This window comes from Protomyctophum parallelum (assembly GCF_964188405.1).
Source record: "Protomyctophum parallelum genome assembly, chromosome: 15".
Lineage (NCBI taxonomy): Eukaryota > Metazoa > Chordata > Actinopteri > Myctophiformes > Myctophidae > Protomyctophum > Protomyctophum parallelum.
This window is the reverse complement of record NC_139710.1, coordinates 39,621,195-39,638,854: the sequence shown is the minus strand read 5'-3', so window position 1 is coordinate 39,638,854 and position 17,660 is coordinate 39,621,195. Positions and strand designations below refer to the sequence as shown.

At 42.9% G+C, this 17,660-nt stretch overlaps 2 protein-coding genes across 2 annotated transcripts; both read right to left on the bottom strand.

The window, feature by feature from the left end:
• Window positions 1–866: 866 nt before the first annotated feature.
• LOC310872799 (alpha-N-acetylneuraminate alpha-2,8-sialyltransferase ST8SIA3-like) lies at window positions 867–8,738 on the bottom strand. The gene is made up of 5 exons (XM_083784937.1): window positions 8,217–8,738; window positions 6,540–6,662; window positions 5,807–6,154; window positions 5,086–5,295; window positions 867–4,520 (listed from the first exon to the last, which is right to left on the bottom strand). The coding sequence occupies exons 1-5, from the start codon at window positions 8,375–8,377 to the stop codon at window positions 4,238–4,240; spliced, it is 1,125 nt and encodes a 374-aa protein (XP_083641063.1). The 5' UTR covers window positions 8,378–8,738; the 3' UTR covers window positions 867–4,237.
• A 483-nt stretch (window positions 8,739–9,221) lies between these two features.
• Window positions 9,222–17,348, bottom strand: LOC310872143 (cyclin-G2-like). The gene is made up of 8 exons (XM_083783863.1): window positions 17,164–17,348; window positions 16,457–16,583; window positions 16,067–16,204; window positions 15,363–15,613; window positions 14,161–14,239; window positions 13,971–14,069; window positions 12,729–12,931; window positions 9,222–11,311 (listed from the first exon to the last, which is right to left on the bottom strand). The coding sequence occupies exons 2-8, from the start codon at window positions 16,580–16,582 to the stop codon at window positions 11,200–11,202; spliced, it is 1,008 nt and encodes a 335-aa protein (XP_083639989.1). The 5' UTR covers window position 16,583; window positions 17,164–17,348; the 3' UTR covers window positions 9,222–11,199.
• Between the last annotated feature and the right edge of the window lie 312 nt (window positions 17,349–17,660).

Genomic DNA, 17,660 nt, shown 5'->3' with positions numbered 1-17,660 from the left:
ATATTGTCATTACCTTTGCTCTTGTGTAATGAAGTAGAGCTTTCATTTACAAACAAAAACATACAAATTTGAAACTTAGAGATACAAGGTTACTGCCCGACAGTGGTGATATGTATAGTAACAACTAAAATGACAGATTCTTTCCTGGATTGAAAGGTATTACAAGCTATAGGCTTTCCAACACCTTATGTTGAGATTCTGTTGTTCGAGGCTGTGTGGGGCTCCATCAGGGTGAGACGTGCATTTTGGGTCACGTGCCTTCGTTTTTGTCCCAACAAGGAAAGGAAAGCTAAATGAACTGCAGAAGTAGTTTAGGAATATCCAGAGGCTTATGCTGACGCTACTTTTGTATTGTATTTGCTGCAATGTAGTTTTAGTTATTCACACACGCTGTGTTGTGTCCTTTGACCAACATATTCATAAGTAATGTCTGGAAAGAGCAATAGAGTGCCACAGTAGAATGCTTTTATTTTTCTTTGTAATGTAAATAGTCAATGAAAATACATGGGTGATCCTGTTGTACGAGGGAACTTAAAGCTGCAACCTGTAACTTTTATGTCCTACCCAGGAGTCTCCCGCATGAGACCAAATTCTTGCTGCTCATCCAAGAAGCAATCCCTGCTTGTCCAGGGGAGATATTGGCCTTATGAGCTTCAGGCAGTAATCGTGGTCTAGATGTCTTAATAGAAACGTAGGGAGACTACTTCCAATCACTGTAGAATAGATTCACTAGTTATATTGCATTAACATAAAATATATTTACAACACAGATTGATTCGAATGTTTTATGCATTAAAATAAGTGTCAGATTGCAGTTTTAATATGGCAGCAACTGGTTATGAAAAAAAGGAAATTGCAGTCACTAATGAAATCAGAGAAAAATACTGTTTTTATTTGACACACTGAGGCATTGATGGAAGGAATATGCAGGCACATACGTACGTATAGTTATTGAAAAACATTTAACACATGGTTACATTTCTTACATGAATGGTCATTCTCCATACAATAACCAAGATATGGTTTATAACTTCATATGACATGTGTACTGCTAAGCTTTAGTATGGATTATGGGAGACAGTTGCCATGCAAATTTAAGAAAGATAAACGTAAGAATGTTAAGACTGTCCATAGAATAAATTGTCAGTTTATGTAAGTAAAGTCATCAGTTGGAACAATGCATTCTGTGCAATGCACAGAAGCTCTTCTGTCCGTTGAAAGAAATGCAACTGTTGTCCTGAAGAACGAGCGTCACGGATTCTGTTCTCATATCATCTTTGACACACATTCTATGTAATGACAGTGAGCACTAAAGAAATAAGTCATTTTGCGGGGAAGAATAGTTCATATCGGAGCTGGTGTGTTTGCTGAAGAGTAAAACATCAAAGTATTGATTAGGATGACATTCATAAGAGTCCCAAAACAACACGTCCGCAATATAAAGTGGAATGAAACCAAGCAAAGTCCTTAATGACACCACATAGGTAATTCCCCTTTTGTGCCACGACAATTCTGACATACATCAATTAAAACAAATTGGCAATACTATTTCCTCTACAACTGAATTCCGATTGCTGTACAGTATACTAAAATCCCAAATCACAGCACATTCAGGTAATGATACATTTGTTTCACTTAGACGGGTGCTCTTTGGTGTACTTGGGAGAACATTCTATAGGTGTGATTAAAAGGAACCACTCTACATATCCTTGACACTATAGGTGGCCTACGATTCAAACCTAGACCTCAGATTTGTGACGTAGCTTTCCAATGACAACCACACAATGGAAGGAGCCACGAGTTACTTTCTGAAATTCCAATGGAGCCCGGTAACAGAGAAACTTATGTGAGACAAATAACAAAGAATGCACATTATGTTTACGACGTTGAGAGCTGAACTTGCAAAAGGCCGGCCATGCCAACTCCAGTGAGAACTCTTCTCCACACTATGTGAGAGTTCAACCTCCATACAAGTCTTCAGAGTGTAAACCACATTAACCCTGGCATTCCTATTTTGGCCAAATGTTTAAAAAGAATAGCCTCAATTTTTTCCCAAATTTGTTTCTAACATTGACAATAATAGAAAAAGATAGCAGATCTGCAAGCTCACAAACGTGTCACATTGCTACACTTTTTGTTGGACGACAACATATATAGGGCTTGAAGGGGCATGGAACCCTAGGCTAATTTTGCAGTTTGTTTTCCAGTTCAGGTTAAAGACTACTAGCAAATTTAAAACATGGCAGGCCAGTAAGTAACACAGTTTTATCTTTAATTTGATTTGGGTGTTCAATGCTTGTACATTTGCACATGCACCTAAATGAAAATAAAACATGAATTGTATTAGCTGCTTCTGTGTTGCTTAATGGTGTCAGCCTTATTGTTACCCTTGTAGTTGTTTTCATTTGCTGAACACAAACTACAAAATCAGCCTAGGGTCGTCAGCCCCCCCGTTGTCGTCGTCAGCCCGCCCCTTTAAGTATGTGCCACGAGTCACGAGGTCTTCATGTGGGTACTAGTGTTTTGACCCTGTAATTCTTAATCACCAGTCCACCATTCTAGCTTAAGGTGAGCTTGTCTGTCATGGAGCCTGATGTTTTAGAAGTCGAGGTACTCTACAGATATAAAAATAAAGCCTGTTCTTTATTTTGTCAGAAAGGTAAAATGAGAAATAGAGGTTTGGTCCCATGTGAAATATAGAAGTCAGACTTTTTGCTTTGAAACATCTGCCATATAAAGTCATTGGCAATATTCTAAGCCTAAGGGATATACCATCCCATATATAAACAATAGCAAATAAATATATGTACTGTATATATATATTTACCCTCAAAAGGTTGTACAAAACTAGCCTTAAACATTTCATAGTGCCTCTCACATGCAGTGACGTTCAAATATTGTATCATGCTCGTTAAACAAGGTGAAATAAGTCATCAAACATCTTATTCCTCTGTCACACATATTGGAAGTAATATGATTCTTTGAAAAATTGAGAACCTTTCCTTTGCAAAAAACAAAACAAATTTGAACTAAATTAAAACAGAAAACAAAAACTTGGCTGGTAATTAACTTAAATTCAGCTTGTTGTTGAATAAGAATCTAACAGTGGCAGAATGAGATTAATAGTAGACATATATCCTAATTAGTTTTTCAATGCAGTTGAGATAATCCCAAAATATAGGTAAAATGTATTTCCTGATCATTCTCGTAAAGATCTTTCACAGGTCTTATAATATCAGAACCCAGTGTACCCCTTTTTCTGAAATATAATAACCCTGTTCTGACTCCTAAATAAAGTTAGCCTATGGCTTACCGCTGGAATGTTTATTCTCATTCCAAGATTTTAAGAATTCCACAAAAAGGATGTGTTGGACAATGGACAGTCCTATTGTCTCAGGACATTAAAAGGCATACACTTGTGGGGTATTGTGACGATCTTGTAAACAAATAACGTTCAGAGCCATGCATGCCCACTGCCTGTCTCCTCCAGAATAGAAAGGACTGGAAAATAGCATTTGCACCTCTGCAGAGGCCTCGAATTTGATTAGCAAAAAAAAGAAAGAAAGAAAGAAAAAAAAAAAACTGATCGATCTCCCTCCCTGAGATTAGGCAGTGATCAAAGTGTAAAGAATCAGAACAGCCTCGGAAAAGGCATTATGATTGCATCATACCTTAATCAATACCAAGTTCTCTTTCAAAACAGAGTTGGGGGAAATATGGTTACTTCCTCAAATGAGTCCCTTGTGGACGCCGGAATAAATGACGTTTGCTTATAACGTTAATTTGCCACAGCAGCCATGCACGAGACAGACGGGAAGCAAGTGAACAGCAAGTAGAACTGTCAGTATTCAATTCATCATTGCCAAAGGAGTAACAAATGCACCTGTGGTTATAATTCACATAACGGCAACCGCATCTCCTTAAAGCCTGATTCATACTTGGTTGCACTCCGGTGAGGCCGAAAATAGCCTATTTTCGTTGTGCGGCATCAGCATGCAACCAAGCACAGTATAACTCAGACCTTGGTGTGAATAACCCACTCACCGGCCTGAGAGCCTGGATGTGTCATGGGTAACATGAGCGTGCGCTTCTAGAATGTGGGTGCCATGAAATGCCATTAATGCCGGACTGGTCATGCACTGGCGCGACTGCGTCACAAACGAAAAGCGTGAACGAAATGCATCTGGGTCATGGTCTCTGGAGTTGTCAGTCTGACGGCCGCTGCCCTCAAGGTGTCCTAAGCGCAGTGTGACAGGCTGAGTTTGGTCACGCCGTCCCCGTGCATCTTGTAGAGCAGCTTGAACTCGCTGGGTAGCTGGTGGGTCTCCTGCCACTTGGTGGTGAACTTGGTTCCTTTCTTGTCGTAGTAGTGGTAGGGCAGGTCCTTGCCCGTGTTGGGGTCCCAGCCGAAGGGCCAAAAGCCGTACAGGTGGATTTCCTCGCACATGGCGGACGCCAGAGTGTACATCAGGATTCCAGTGCTGAGACGCTTAGGAGACAGGTTTTTCGTTTTCCAGTACCTGTAGGCAAATGGAAAAGATTCACAAATCGGATACTAACTAACTCTGCACGTGACAATGTGGAGTGAAATAATAGGTATTTATACAACTTGAGCGTTGTATAAAGAAAATACTTAATGGTGGGTTGTACCCCTAGGAACAAGTTCAAGTTAATTGACTCCTTTAAAAGCAGATGTTTTGAAGGCAATGGCCCTCATTTATCAATGTGGTGTAGAGTAGACCAAATTATTGGCGTGTAGCAAAATGTATGCAATTGTCTGGATTTATATTCAAACGTGACTTTGACTTGATAATACATGTGAAAAATATATACTTTGTAAAGGCATGCATCAGCAATGTGTCTGTTTAATCACTTCCAATTTGACTGTGTATAAGTTCTCTCTCCTGATTGGATGGAATTGGTATCCTGAACTGAAAACGTATTTCTGAGCTGGAGAGACAGGGAGACCCCTGTTACTGAACAGACTACCGGAATATAGAGCTATTTAACAATTATTTTAACATAAGAATATCACTTCATGCCACTGCCGGTGGCCAGGCCAACAATGTCCCGTCTCATACTTACTTGTTGACATCCTGCATGATGTTGCCTGGCCAGGCCAACTCGATCTTCAGCTGCCCCTTGTGCTCCACGAAGAAATCCACCAGCGTTCTGGTCACTGTGGCCGAGGTGTGCAGGAAGAAGGCAGGGATCCACAGGATAGCTCCCTCCAGCTTCTTCAGGTTGAGGAAAAAGTTGTTCCTGTCCTGGATGGTCAGCAGGTTGTTGTAGTACCTAAAACAAAAGATACCGGGTGCTCAATACTGCCTAATGGATGTATATCCAGTTGACTCACAAAGTCAATTTTGTAGGACGGAATTATGTAAATATAAAAATGTAAAAAACATAATATATATATATATATATATATTGACTGTTAATGACTTGATATGATTAGTTGTGTGCGGTGTCGCGTACCGAAAAGAGCTGATCTATAAGCTCACAATGTGTGTGGTGCGATATATTGTGAGATTGTAGATTGGCTCTTTTTAATGCACCTTGTGCGTTGCAACTAAGTATAAATGCTGCTTTCATTTTTATTTTAAAAAAAGATAGAAATGACTGATATGCATTATTATATTGTTGTGGGGAGGTGAGATGGAGTTGCCCTTGAGCATCGTTTGAAATATGTTATTGGTCCAGACTCCAGAGCTCACAAAATGGTTGAGAAGAACCACAGGGGTTTTAGGGCATAAGGTTAAACCCCCCCCCCTAGAAAGCAGGTTGTTGTAGAACTTGTATATACCTCTCCAGGATGCTGGGGTTAAATGTGGTCATGTTGGTCTTCCTGCCCACGTCTTTGTGGTAGACCTCCGTCGGGGCAAAGTTACAGCGGAAGACAAAGTCCGCCTGGTCGATCTCTTGGCCACAGTGGCTGCCGGTGAGAATGCCGCTGTTGCCCACCACGGCGCACACGTTGTAGTGCTTGTTGAGGATGGGCGACGTGTCCGGGAGCAGGGACTTGAAGTTGTTGCTGATGGAGAAGACGTACTTGTGGCTGGAGTAGTCGAAGTGCATGAGCTGGCCCACGCGTACCGCATTCTTGGTGAGAGAGAAGTTGTTGGCAATGTTGATGTAGTTGAAGATCTCCTTCCTGAAAGACAGTCGATAGGATGCTTGTGCTGCAGAAAACGGTCTCCATCACAGACGTAATGTAACTCATACATTCAGTAAGTGGTTCCCAAACATTTTCCTTGGAGTCCCCCCTTCTTACATATTTTAACCACTTAAGTTCTATACTTGTATCATGACAAATAGCTGATCTACAAGCTCACAATGTGTTTTGAGCTTGTAGATGTGCTATTCTGAACATGTTTTGGACTACCTCCAATGCTCCCGCCACACCCTGTAATATTTGGCATTAACACCTAACAGGGATCCAGACCCCAGATTGGGAAACACTGCACTTATTGTTTTAAGTCTAAACGGAATGGAAAAAAGTAATGGGAAATGTAAGAAGATGCCAACAGGAGAATTACCTTTGCTGATAAAAAGCAGTTCTGTTGAACTTCCACCTCGACGGCTTCCCTGACAGTTCTTCATTCAGGGCATTGGTTAATGGAATGAAGGATGGGTCCAGAAAATTCATGGCGAACTGAGACCTGAGAATAACACAGTTTCATAGTAGATCACATTCAATAACTAGACTAGATCAATGGTGGAAAAAGTAATTGGCATCAAAATATATAGTACAAAAACATAATATTACTCATTATCCAGAATGGCCCACTTCACAATAATACTATTGGATTATAATAAATAATGCATTCATATGTGCATCATTTCACTGCAGCTGGTGTGGCTCATTTTAATTACTTTGTGTGCCTCAACCCAGTCGTTCTCAATCTGTGGGTTTGGACCCCCAGGGGGTCCCCACATGATTTGGGGGTGGTCCCCAGATGCTAGTAAAGTGACAATTTAAGGACCTCAAAACATGTAGTCAGCTATATAAAAACTAGTGAAACATTGGCAAATTGCCAATGTTTCAAAAATGTACAATGTACAATGTACAAAAATTTAAGTCTCAATTCCAACAAAGAGCCTCTGTCAGGTTGGCGGGTCCATATGATTATTTTAGGGGCCACGCCCTGAAAAGGTTGAGAACCACTGGCTTAACCTAATAACAATACATCAATAACACATAGTTGACAGAAAATAGCTGTCAACTTTCTGTCAACTATTTGCAACGGAGTAAAAAGTTTTGCCTCTGAGATGTAGTGGAGTAGCCTAAAGCCTAAATTAGTATGAAAACATTGAAATACTCAAGTAAATTTTAAAGTATCTGCTCAAGTAAGCCTACATGAGTAAATGTACTTAGTTACGTTCTACCACTGACGATGAGTAATATTTAGGTCACGATCGAGTCTCACTACGTACTGTGCACACTGCACAGCCATAGATACAAACAGTCTAACTACGTACTGTGCACACTGCACAGCCATAGATACAAACAGTCTAACTACGTACTGTGCACACTGCACAGCCATAGATACAAACAGTCTAACTACGTACTGTGCACACTGCACAGCCATAGATACAAACAGTCTCACTACGTACTGTGCACACTGCACAGCCATAGATACAAACAGTCTCACTACGTACTGTGCACACTGCACAGCCATAGATACAAACAGTCTCACTACGTACTGTGCACACTGCACAGCCATAGATACAAACAGTCTCACTACGTACTGTGCACACTGCACAGCCATAGATACAAAAGTCTAACTACGTACTGTGCACACTGCACAGCCATAGATACAAACAGTCTAACTCTCACTACGTACTGTGCACACTGCACAGCCAGATACAAACAGTCTCAGCAGCACCACGGACAGCTCTTCTATTTCATTAAAAGCTAAACAATTAGAAGCTCGTATATTGTCATGACATGAATGAATGACCGCGTGCAAGCCTGTGAAATTAATTTTCTGACTCAAGGCATGTCTATTCAACACGTATAGGCCCGAAAATTGAAGGAGAAATTTATGTTGCTTCATGCATGCTTCTGCTTGTATTTTAGGCTTGAGACTGCAGGCCAGACTCCGGCTGCTGAAGCCGTGCATACAACGAAATGTGGCACGTTTATGAAATATATGGGCCTCCCCATGTACAACAATCAACACAACAAGTCCAGGCAGTTAGCCTATACTCACCGAAATCCCGCATGGAACATAATTCTCGGACCTCCCATGTCATATTTGTTGGACGACGAGAATACGCTGTCCTTTTTTAACGACACATAACTAATTAAAGACAGGATGAGCAGAGCAACGCTTAGAATAACCATCCCCAAGGCGTTTGCTATACGGACCATGTTTGCGGAGCGTTTTCATTCCCCTAGCCTACACACACAGTCACACACACACAGCAGCAGATACGCGCGTCTATGTTTTCATTGCCCGGGTGTCGACTCGTGCGTCTGGTTGTTTACAAAAGATGGTGATGAGCTGATCGAAGATTTCATATTGTGCGATGGCGTAAAATGGACGGCAGCAGGTGCCTGTGCGCTGCGGTTGGGATGGTAATCGCGTAGCGATGCTGCTGCTGCGGTTCCGTCCAAGGCATTCCTGCCCATCCCACCAACCCCCCCTCACCGTCGCACGGACCGACCGACTGACTGCGCGCACGGCGGACTGACTGCAATCTTTCCTCTCTCTCGGCAAGCAGGCGGTTTAATCAAGGAGATGGATTTAGAAATGCCCGTCAAGGCGTCAACACATCATGCCAGCCTACAGACCGCCCCGCCTACAGGCATAGGCCTATAGCAGAGACGAAATGTTTGTCATGGGGGCCGCTTTAATTATTTGATCATAATATTAATTACCGGTAATAATGGGTGTGTTAAGATTGTGGCGTGCCCAGAGCCATGGGTAGTGCCAATGTGGTAGCATAGATAACACCACACCCACTGGTTGCCAGTGGTTGGTCTGTTTCCCCCCTGCTGTAGTATTTAACTTTAACTGGAAAGCAAACCACATAATCAGACTATGGGTTTCCTTCTAATTGCATTTCAGTCATATAATATACAGTACAGCCATAAGCCATTCTGTATAATTAATGCTTTTACTGCAAGTATAGGCCTATTCTGATGCTGATACTTTACTAAGATTTTAAATACAGGAAGCATCTCTACACTGTAGTCGTATGAGAACTTCCACCACTGTATAAAAGATCAGTTTACTAAACATACAAAAATGCAATTTTTATTTGGGAGAATTTTACCCCACATTTCATCTGTACCATTATTGATATACAAAACACAATATATAGGTCCTAGTATACACAAAACATGTTTTTCTTAAGTTTTTCTTTTACATAGAGTATGTACATTTTTCTCGTTTTCTTTAATATATTTTTTCTTTTTACAGTTAACTCAGTCAACACTAACACCTCCCTTTGAAAATCACACATCTCCAAGCAACCCTTCTGGGTTTAAATACAATCTCATGTCACATAAACATGGTTTGGCATTAACAAGTTTAAACAATGCCATTGTCTTGAGTATCAAAACTGTAATAAAAGAAAAAGACAGTTCACAGCAAAATCCTTGATGTTAATTTAACTACCTTTCTCAGGAGGATGGCTGGCAAATCCCGTTTGTCACACAGGATTGACATGCCGTGTAATTAATTTCCACTGAGAGTGAGTGAGAGGCGAGCGGTCAGGTATAGGGATGCGAGGGCAATCTGACAGCGAAGCGACAAGTGAGCGGACTCCCGCAAAACTGCCGCTGTTCGTTCTCGTCTCATCATGCACACTCCCCCACTCGACAAGAGTAGTAATGCCTTGAGCTTTTTTTCTATGCAACACGTTAAAACGTGACTAAGGTATTTATACACAGTGCAACCTCGCTGATCAAATCGAGAACGCAGGCCTCTCTGAAAAGTGGTGGGACAGTTGTTCATATTCGAACTGGGGACCCCCCCAAAAATAATCATTTGAACTGGGGACCTCCCACCATGACAAGCACTTGGCATTGTAGGACTTGAGACATTATAATTAGTTTGACTCAGTTCCACAGATAATGTTGTGAAAATAGATCAGCTAAGTCCACAACTTTTGTCTATAATTATTTGGCAATTTGGCCAATGTTTGACCCAACCCACAGGTTGAGAACCACTGCTCTGTGAGCCTCAGGGTAGAGCCACTGCTCTCCTTTCTTATGTGGAAAGGAGCCAGTTGAGGTGGTTCGGCACTTCAGATCTAAATACGATTGTCTCCTGGTGGCCTCCACACACAGGGTGGCTTTCCAGGCACACCCAGCTGGGAAGAGACCATGGGGCAGACCAAGGACCAGATGGGGGGGGGATTATATTTCCACACTGGCCTGGGAACACCCCAGGTAGAATTTGCCAATGTGACCTGGGAAAAGTTAGCATGAGATTCTCTGCTGGAACCGTTACCTCCTTGACCAGACTCTAGATAAGTGGTGGTAGAAGATGGAGGGATAATTTAACTATTGAGAGTGATAGAAATGGGCACTGTTACACTCTCATATAAGTTGAAATACACCGAGGATTTTACAGCGTACATTTTTGCTATAGGCCTACTGTTGCAGGTATTTAATAGCTAGTGAGCATCATGAGTCACATCCAGAGTTTGTGCCAGTGTGCTTTTGTAAGTTTCCTGGAATGTGTCATGCTTGGACACAGATGAACACACATAACATTTCATATAAACACAAAATGACATTCAGATGTACTGTCATCAAGCTGCCTGGATATTGAATTCTGCATGATTGTAATAAAGTATAAAAAGAATAAAAAACATTAACCAGTAACCTTATACTTCGTTGATCGGGGGCCATCAGGGGTCTATACTTGGTCCCCTCCCTTTCCCCCCTCTACACCAAATCTCTTTGGCGAAATGATCCAATATACAAGAGCTCACAAAGCGTTGTGAGCTTGTAGATTGGCCTTTTTCACAGAATGTTTGCCTGTTATGATATGCCAGGGATGTGATAAAAAAGAAAATGGATCGAGTCAGGCACTTGATGACCTGGACGGAAGCCACTATTTAGTACAGTATGGTGAGGAACAGAACCAGGGTTCTGGCGCAGGCCCGGGTTGATCGTAGTAATGAAGCAGTGGGAGGTGTCGGTGCGTAATAACCCCATTGCTGAACAGGCGAGGGGGATCACTGTGTGCCGTTATGGAAGGAGGAGGGGAAAAAGGAACCTTCACCATCGCTTCCTGGAGATCCACATGGGCTGTCCTCCTCGCAGCTCATGTCTCCGCACGAGTCCTCACTACGGAAAGGACACACAGGACTAGATTGTCAAGCATTTTCAACCCAACGTCCCTGTTTGGATATGTCATTATAGTTCAAAATATGGAACATAAAAATGCTCCAATACTTTCCACACACAAAAGGCAAAAGTCGTGGTTGGGCAAAGCTCACAGCATCGTTGTGAGTTTGTAGATCGGCTACTAATGTTCGAAGTATACAAGTAAGTATAAATGAGACTAAAACTACCACTACAGCTATAATTTATTATCAGCAGTTGAATTTGAAACATGCGGGTGCACAATTAAATCGAAGGATGCGATGGTGTAGTACACTCACGAACAAGTCTTTTTTTTCTCCACGATTTTGTAACCCATTTTTCTCACCCAGTATCAATTGTCTAGCATAATCCTGGGCTCTAGAATGGCAAATCGAGTGGCAAAATTAGTCGTTTATCACCGTTTAATGCAATCAAATTCAAGTTTTCTGTTCAGATGTATGGTCTGTGAAGGCCAGAAAGTAGTTTTTTGCCACTCAGTAGGTGTTCCTACTTCCTACATAACTTCCGGGTTTGATGATTATGTCACGCGCATACACTCTATACTCCCTCTTCCAACCTGGGGAGAGCAACGGACTGACCTCATGTTTCCTTCAATGCATGAGGAGTCCAAGCCGCTTCTTTTCACCTGACAGTGGGGAGTTTCCCCGGTTGGATGTAGCGCGTGGAAGGAACACGTTATTCCAACCAGTTCCTTTCCCCTCCATCAGGCGCTCCAGCTGGCCAGGAGGAGGCAGCTTAGAGACCAGGATTACTGCATGCATTTTGTGAGGGTACCTACTAGGGATGCCCCGATACACTTTTTTCGTTTCCGATCCGATCCCGATACCACAATTTCTGTGTTAGCCGATACCAGTGTTGTGATCTCGTGTTGTGTTTATAGCCTGCATCTAGCTATATACTGTATCTCGTGTTGTGTTTATAGCAGACTCCTCACTCAAACATACACTTGTAGTTTGGGCAACTCGAAAGCAAACTCCACATGCCCCAACATTGTATATTTACCTGCCATAGTGTCAACCCCTTACCCCTGTGTCGGATCGGTGGTTAGACTGGCATATTCACCGATACCGATATGACCCGATATGACAAATAGGGTCCGATACCGATACTTTTCAGATACTGATACAGTATCGGGACATCTCTAGTACCTACCTACCCTAGGGGACACGGGGAGAACATGCAAACTCCACACAGAAAGGCCCTTTTGCCAACCCCACTTAGGGTATGGGTGCTGATGACACACAGGAGAGAACCCAGCGCCCACAGACTCCCCAGCGGGAATCAAACCCAGGACCTTCTAGCTGTGAGGCGACATCGCTACATCGCATCGGAGGAAGTGCAGTTTGGGGGAACAGACTGGCCCAGACTGTGCTTTTACCTCTCGCTCTCGTCCCAACTTCCCTCTGGAATGGTTGGCAGACCGGGCACACTGAAATGATTGGCCTGCAGGTTTTGCGCCGTTCGCCTGGACACGATCCAAACTAGCTTCTTGTTGTCTGGCTTGTTGCATTCACTTGAGCAGTACTTGGTCATGCACTCAGCCACACGTTCTCTCCAGTGGAGAAGTTCTCCATCATTGATCTGTGAAGAAAAACAATCTGGGTGACCGACCGACTTAAAACTAACTAACTTGGTTAAAAATAAAATGTTGGACTAACTCCAAACAGACAGGGCCTCTGAACTTTAGCTCTCCCAGACCCAGAGTTGGTAAACACTGACTTAAAATGTATGTTGTTCCCTCTATTCAACTTATGAAGTAAACAAATGCATTGCGTTGCCGAAATTAGTTTTGGCAGTTCTTGATTTTGTAACTAGTAGCCAAACATCACCGCAGAGACACCAATGCAAACATTGTGTGTGATTGGTCAGAAACTCAAGGTGCACTTGTGATTTATAGTTTTATAGGAAAGTACCATGGACAGTTGTTAACCGTCTTCCTGCCATTGCCGAAGCCCTTCGGCAATTGAAGCATTAATTTGATATTAACGCTTGCTGCCATTGCCGAAGCCCTTCGGCAATTGCTCTTTTATAGTGCTTATGATTGATCAAGCCATAATGCTACTCACGTTAGCCGGTTAGCTAGCAGTGTTGTTAGCACTGCAGTGGATCGTTCATATTAATTCACCGTCGCCATAAGAATCCATTCTATCCGTTTCTTTCAATCGCCTGTATCTCCTATTCCTTGTCCCAGATGGCATTTTTGGTCAAAACAGCGTTTCTTTGACGGCACGAGCCGACGTTGTGGAGTGCTAAAATGTACCGGCATGATTCGATCATGTAAACAAAGGTTGTCTTGGCAACGTAAAGCTGGCAGGGATAAGCTCACTTCCGGTTGAGGCAAAATGTGGCTTTTCAAAATAAGAGCTCAAATTAAAAAAATGCTGGCATGAATTAGGTCCTAATTTCTCAATAAATGGCAGCAGTAAAAGGGTTAAGAAAGGTTGTCTGAGGAGGTTAAGCAGTACAAACCTCTATAATCTATATCTGAGGGACTCCAAAACACAACCAGACAGGAATTAATTAATGGAGCACACACTTTGTTCACCGTGTCTGCCACCAGAAATGTTGAGATCTCCGGGACAAAACACATCAGAGGTTGATGTGAAGTTAGGTGTAATACCTTTAGGTGCCTTTGGAGCTGCTGTACAATCTTTAACATGGCGATGGACTGAAGGGCTTCCAACTCCTGAGCAATGACGGACAGTGCCAGCACCGATGGCTTTGAGACAAAGCAAAGACATAATTAGACCTGGCACTACAACATAATGTTGCCATGCTGTGTGAAATTGTCACCTGAGAACAATCCTTACTTTTGCCTTAGAGAAAGCAAGTCGACATAAGCAGGCTTTGAGCTGGGCTTCCAGTCTCCCAAAGCTTGGGATGTCCTCCCTTAAAATATAGAGGGAATCCTCATGTGATCCGCCAGTATTTGTCTCCAAAAAACACACATCTAAATTATACTTATCCATTGCATAGAACTGGCTCAATCCGACTTGATTATGTTCTTCCTTTTTGGTTTCCATTAGGAAAAGAAACTGGTAGGACTTTTTCTTGGGGTCACCTCCATCGAGCTTCCAAGCACATGAGGTTTTACCAAACGGTGAAAACTGCAGACTACCGAATGCTGATAACCACTTATGCCATATTATGCTTCATCATAAGATGTCGAATAATAGCGAAATAGCCCATCTGCAAGCTGGGTCGTATAGGGATGCGTTGTGAGCTTACCATGTGTGTTTCCAGACAGAATTAGCGTTGGCATTGTTTGAATTCCCCCCTACATGAACTTTGAATGAATTTAGTTGTTCATTTAATTTGAGAGAAAGGCAGCTTCTGGCTGTGGCTAAGGAGGAAGCATAAGAGTTTGGGGACAAACACCTATGCCATCAGCAGGGAGAGATCCCTGCCATCGTTCCGCCACCATGAGACGTACTGGGGTTAAAGGAGCGAAACGTTGATGAATGGTGGTCCCCAGCTGATGACCCGTTTAGGCCCACAGAGGCCACAGAGGTGTTCAGTGAGGTGTCACAGCACACCTGTTCAAAAGGCACTGGAGGAGGTGCGTCAGGCAGCAATGCCCAGCAGGAATACCATCACCTGTATCTGATATGTATATGGGGATTGTTTAAGCTCTTTTTATGTTTTCTATCTCGAGCTGCCATGGTGAAAAGCACACCAAGTCTATTGCATTTCATTTAAAGTCTGGAAATACACCATGGTGGATGCAAACGAACTCGAGTTCTAAAAACCTTCCCCCACCGCGGGTCGCACATTAGCTCTTGATTCTTAATGCCGCCTCAGAGAGTTGGACGACGCTTTGATGAACAGCTACGTCGAGATGGGTCCTATCTGCAGTGGAAACTGAAACCAGTCGAGTTAAGTTGAGCCGGTTCTATGCAACGGAAAAGCACCTTATTTGAGCAGCACCATGCAAACTGAGATGATGCCTCAGTAATAACACAATATTGTGGGAATAACTGATAATTGGAATAAAGACGTTGAACCCCATTACCTCGCGACAGACACGGATGCAACGGCCGAGTGGTAGAGCTGCAGGAAAGTGAAGGCTGTAACAGCTTTGGGCTCCAGGCTTAACTTCTCCGCGATGATCTTCTCCATACGACTGAGGTCAGACACTGTGAACTTGCTTTGGCTGATGCGGATGAGTTCGTATGTGGGTGAGACGTTGCACTCCTCCTCGACCATTTTGGCTGCAATGTGGAGGCAGCAGACGCCAATGCAGGGCAAGTGTTTGTGCTGAACCTGCAAAGATATCACAAGAGTGGGAAGTGAGTCAACCCCCCTGCAAGGCAGCGGCACGTGAGGGCACTCTGCCTCTGTGACGTGTTGTTTGTTATTTCGTGAACCACATGACCACACAACCCTGTGACCTGATTCTTGGCATTTGGCAAAAATGTAATTTACTCTATTTTTAGAGAATATAATTTATAATGATTCAAGGTTCAAGATGCATAGTTCAAGGTTGTGCTTCATCTTGTGTACAGGTACATAAGAGTAAAAAAAAAAATTGTCTTTCTTTAGGCAATATAAAGCAGCATAGGTAATAATAATAATAATAATAATAATAATACAAAATAAATACAAAAATCGGGATGCAAGGTTGAAAGTTGTTTTAAAATACAATGCACTAGTATCCGAGGTTAAACACGAAATTAAATAAAGGAGGACACAACGCGACCATAAATGAATACCCACCTTCATAATGGCAAGGAATCTGTCCAGCAGATTGACAGCTTGAACAAACGTCTGGGTGCTGTAACCGAAGAAACTGGACAAGCCCCACAGGTCCTCCACTTTGGCATCTCGGCATTTCACCGACACGCCACTGTGATTCTGAAAATGAATGCTTGTTAAGCTATGCAGCACTAAAGGTAGCATCACACATACAAGCAGGAGTCAGTGCGACACAATTGAACGAATCAATTTAATAATTCAATGAAATAATCGATACATAGTTGATCCCTAGTTTGAAGACAACTGAACACGACACGCCACTGTGATTCTGAAAATAAACACTTAGCAATGTCATCATTGCATGCTGAAGCCCACTGCCACAGATGATAAATGTAGGTCAGTGGGTCATACCTCTGCAGCTGTTGACTCCATTATCCTCAGGCCAGTCTCCTTGGGAAGAAACCTGAACTCCTTAGCACAGTTTGACTTCAGCTCCTTCAACAGCATGCTGTCGATGCCCTGGTGATGGCCCCACATCCTGAAAAACATGGTGCATGGGTTTATTGTTGTGTGCAGCTCAATGGATGTGATGGGTTACTTTACTCCCTCAGACTACAGGGGAAGAGGACTTGTCTCCTAAAAGGCCTAAACCACGCCTACCGGGTGTTTAACCACGCCGCCCCCTGCCATTGGTGTCACATATCAGCCTCCCAAAACTATTTGATTAGCAACATTGTGAAACATGCCTCCCATTATCAAAATAATGAAAAACAATATTAAATATCCTGCCAATCAAACCAATCGAAACAGCTCATGCAACACCTGGGCAACCTCATGAAGAAGATATACATTCTGGTTACTAAAGGTCTCTGGGGCTGGAAAACAGAAACTAGGTCATCTTGCAGAAAGGTCATCCAACACCCAAACATTGAACGTTTTACACCCAGTTTGTGTTGATGGTGCGTCATTATGGAAAAAATAATAATCTGCAAATCACCAACGGATCGGGCGGCATAATAATATTAATATTAAACACAGACCAATTGCATTAGCAAATGTAGCTTTAGCAATAGAATTGAAGGAGACCCCGGGTGGACTGACATCATCGTCTTACTTACCTCGCCCAGCCCTAGACCCGCTTCTTGACCCAAAAAGGCGACGTGTGCAGCGATCATTTATAAACACTTAAAATGTTCACGATATTCAAATGGACGGCGTCGATCGGATGGATGGAATTCTGAATGAGCTGCGCCGTCGACTCGAAAAGCGCAGCCAGCGGCGCACAGCCAGCAGCAGCGGTAGGATCTAGGTCAGGAATCAGGATGAGGATCCGCCTACTTAGTACAGCAGATAATAGGAACGATCTTTCACTTGGTGATACAAGCGTGACATTTGGCATGAACATGCCTCTGGGTCACCTCTTTAACTTTTTTAACCGAGCCAACGAAAAATCCAATATGGCGGTCATTTTTCAAGTTGGCCGCCAAATAAAAAAGGCCTGTTCTGGACAACCATGGGTGCGGCCGACTCGAGACCGGGCACTGCACTGCCTGTGGGTGTGTGGAACGTGTGTGTCGAATTTGAAGTCGGTGGGGCGAACGGTTCTCGAGTTACG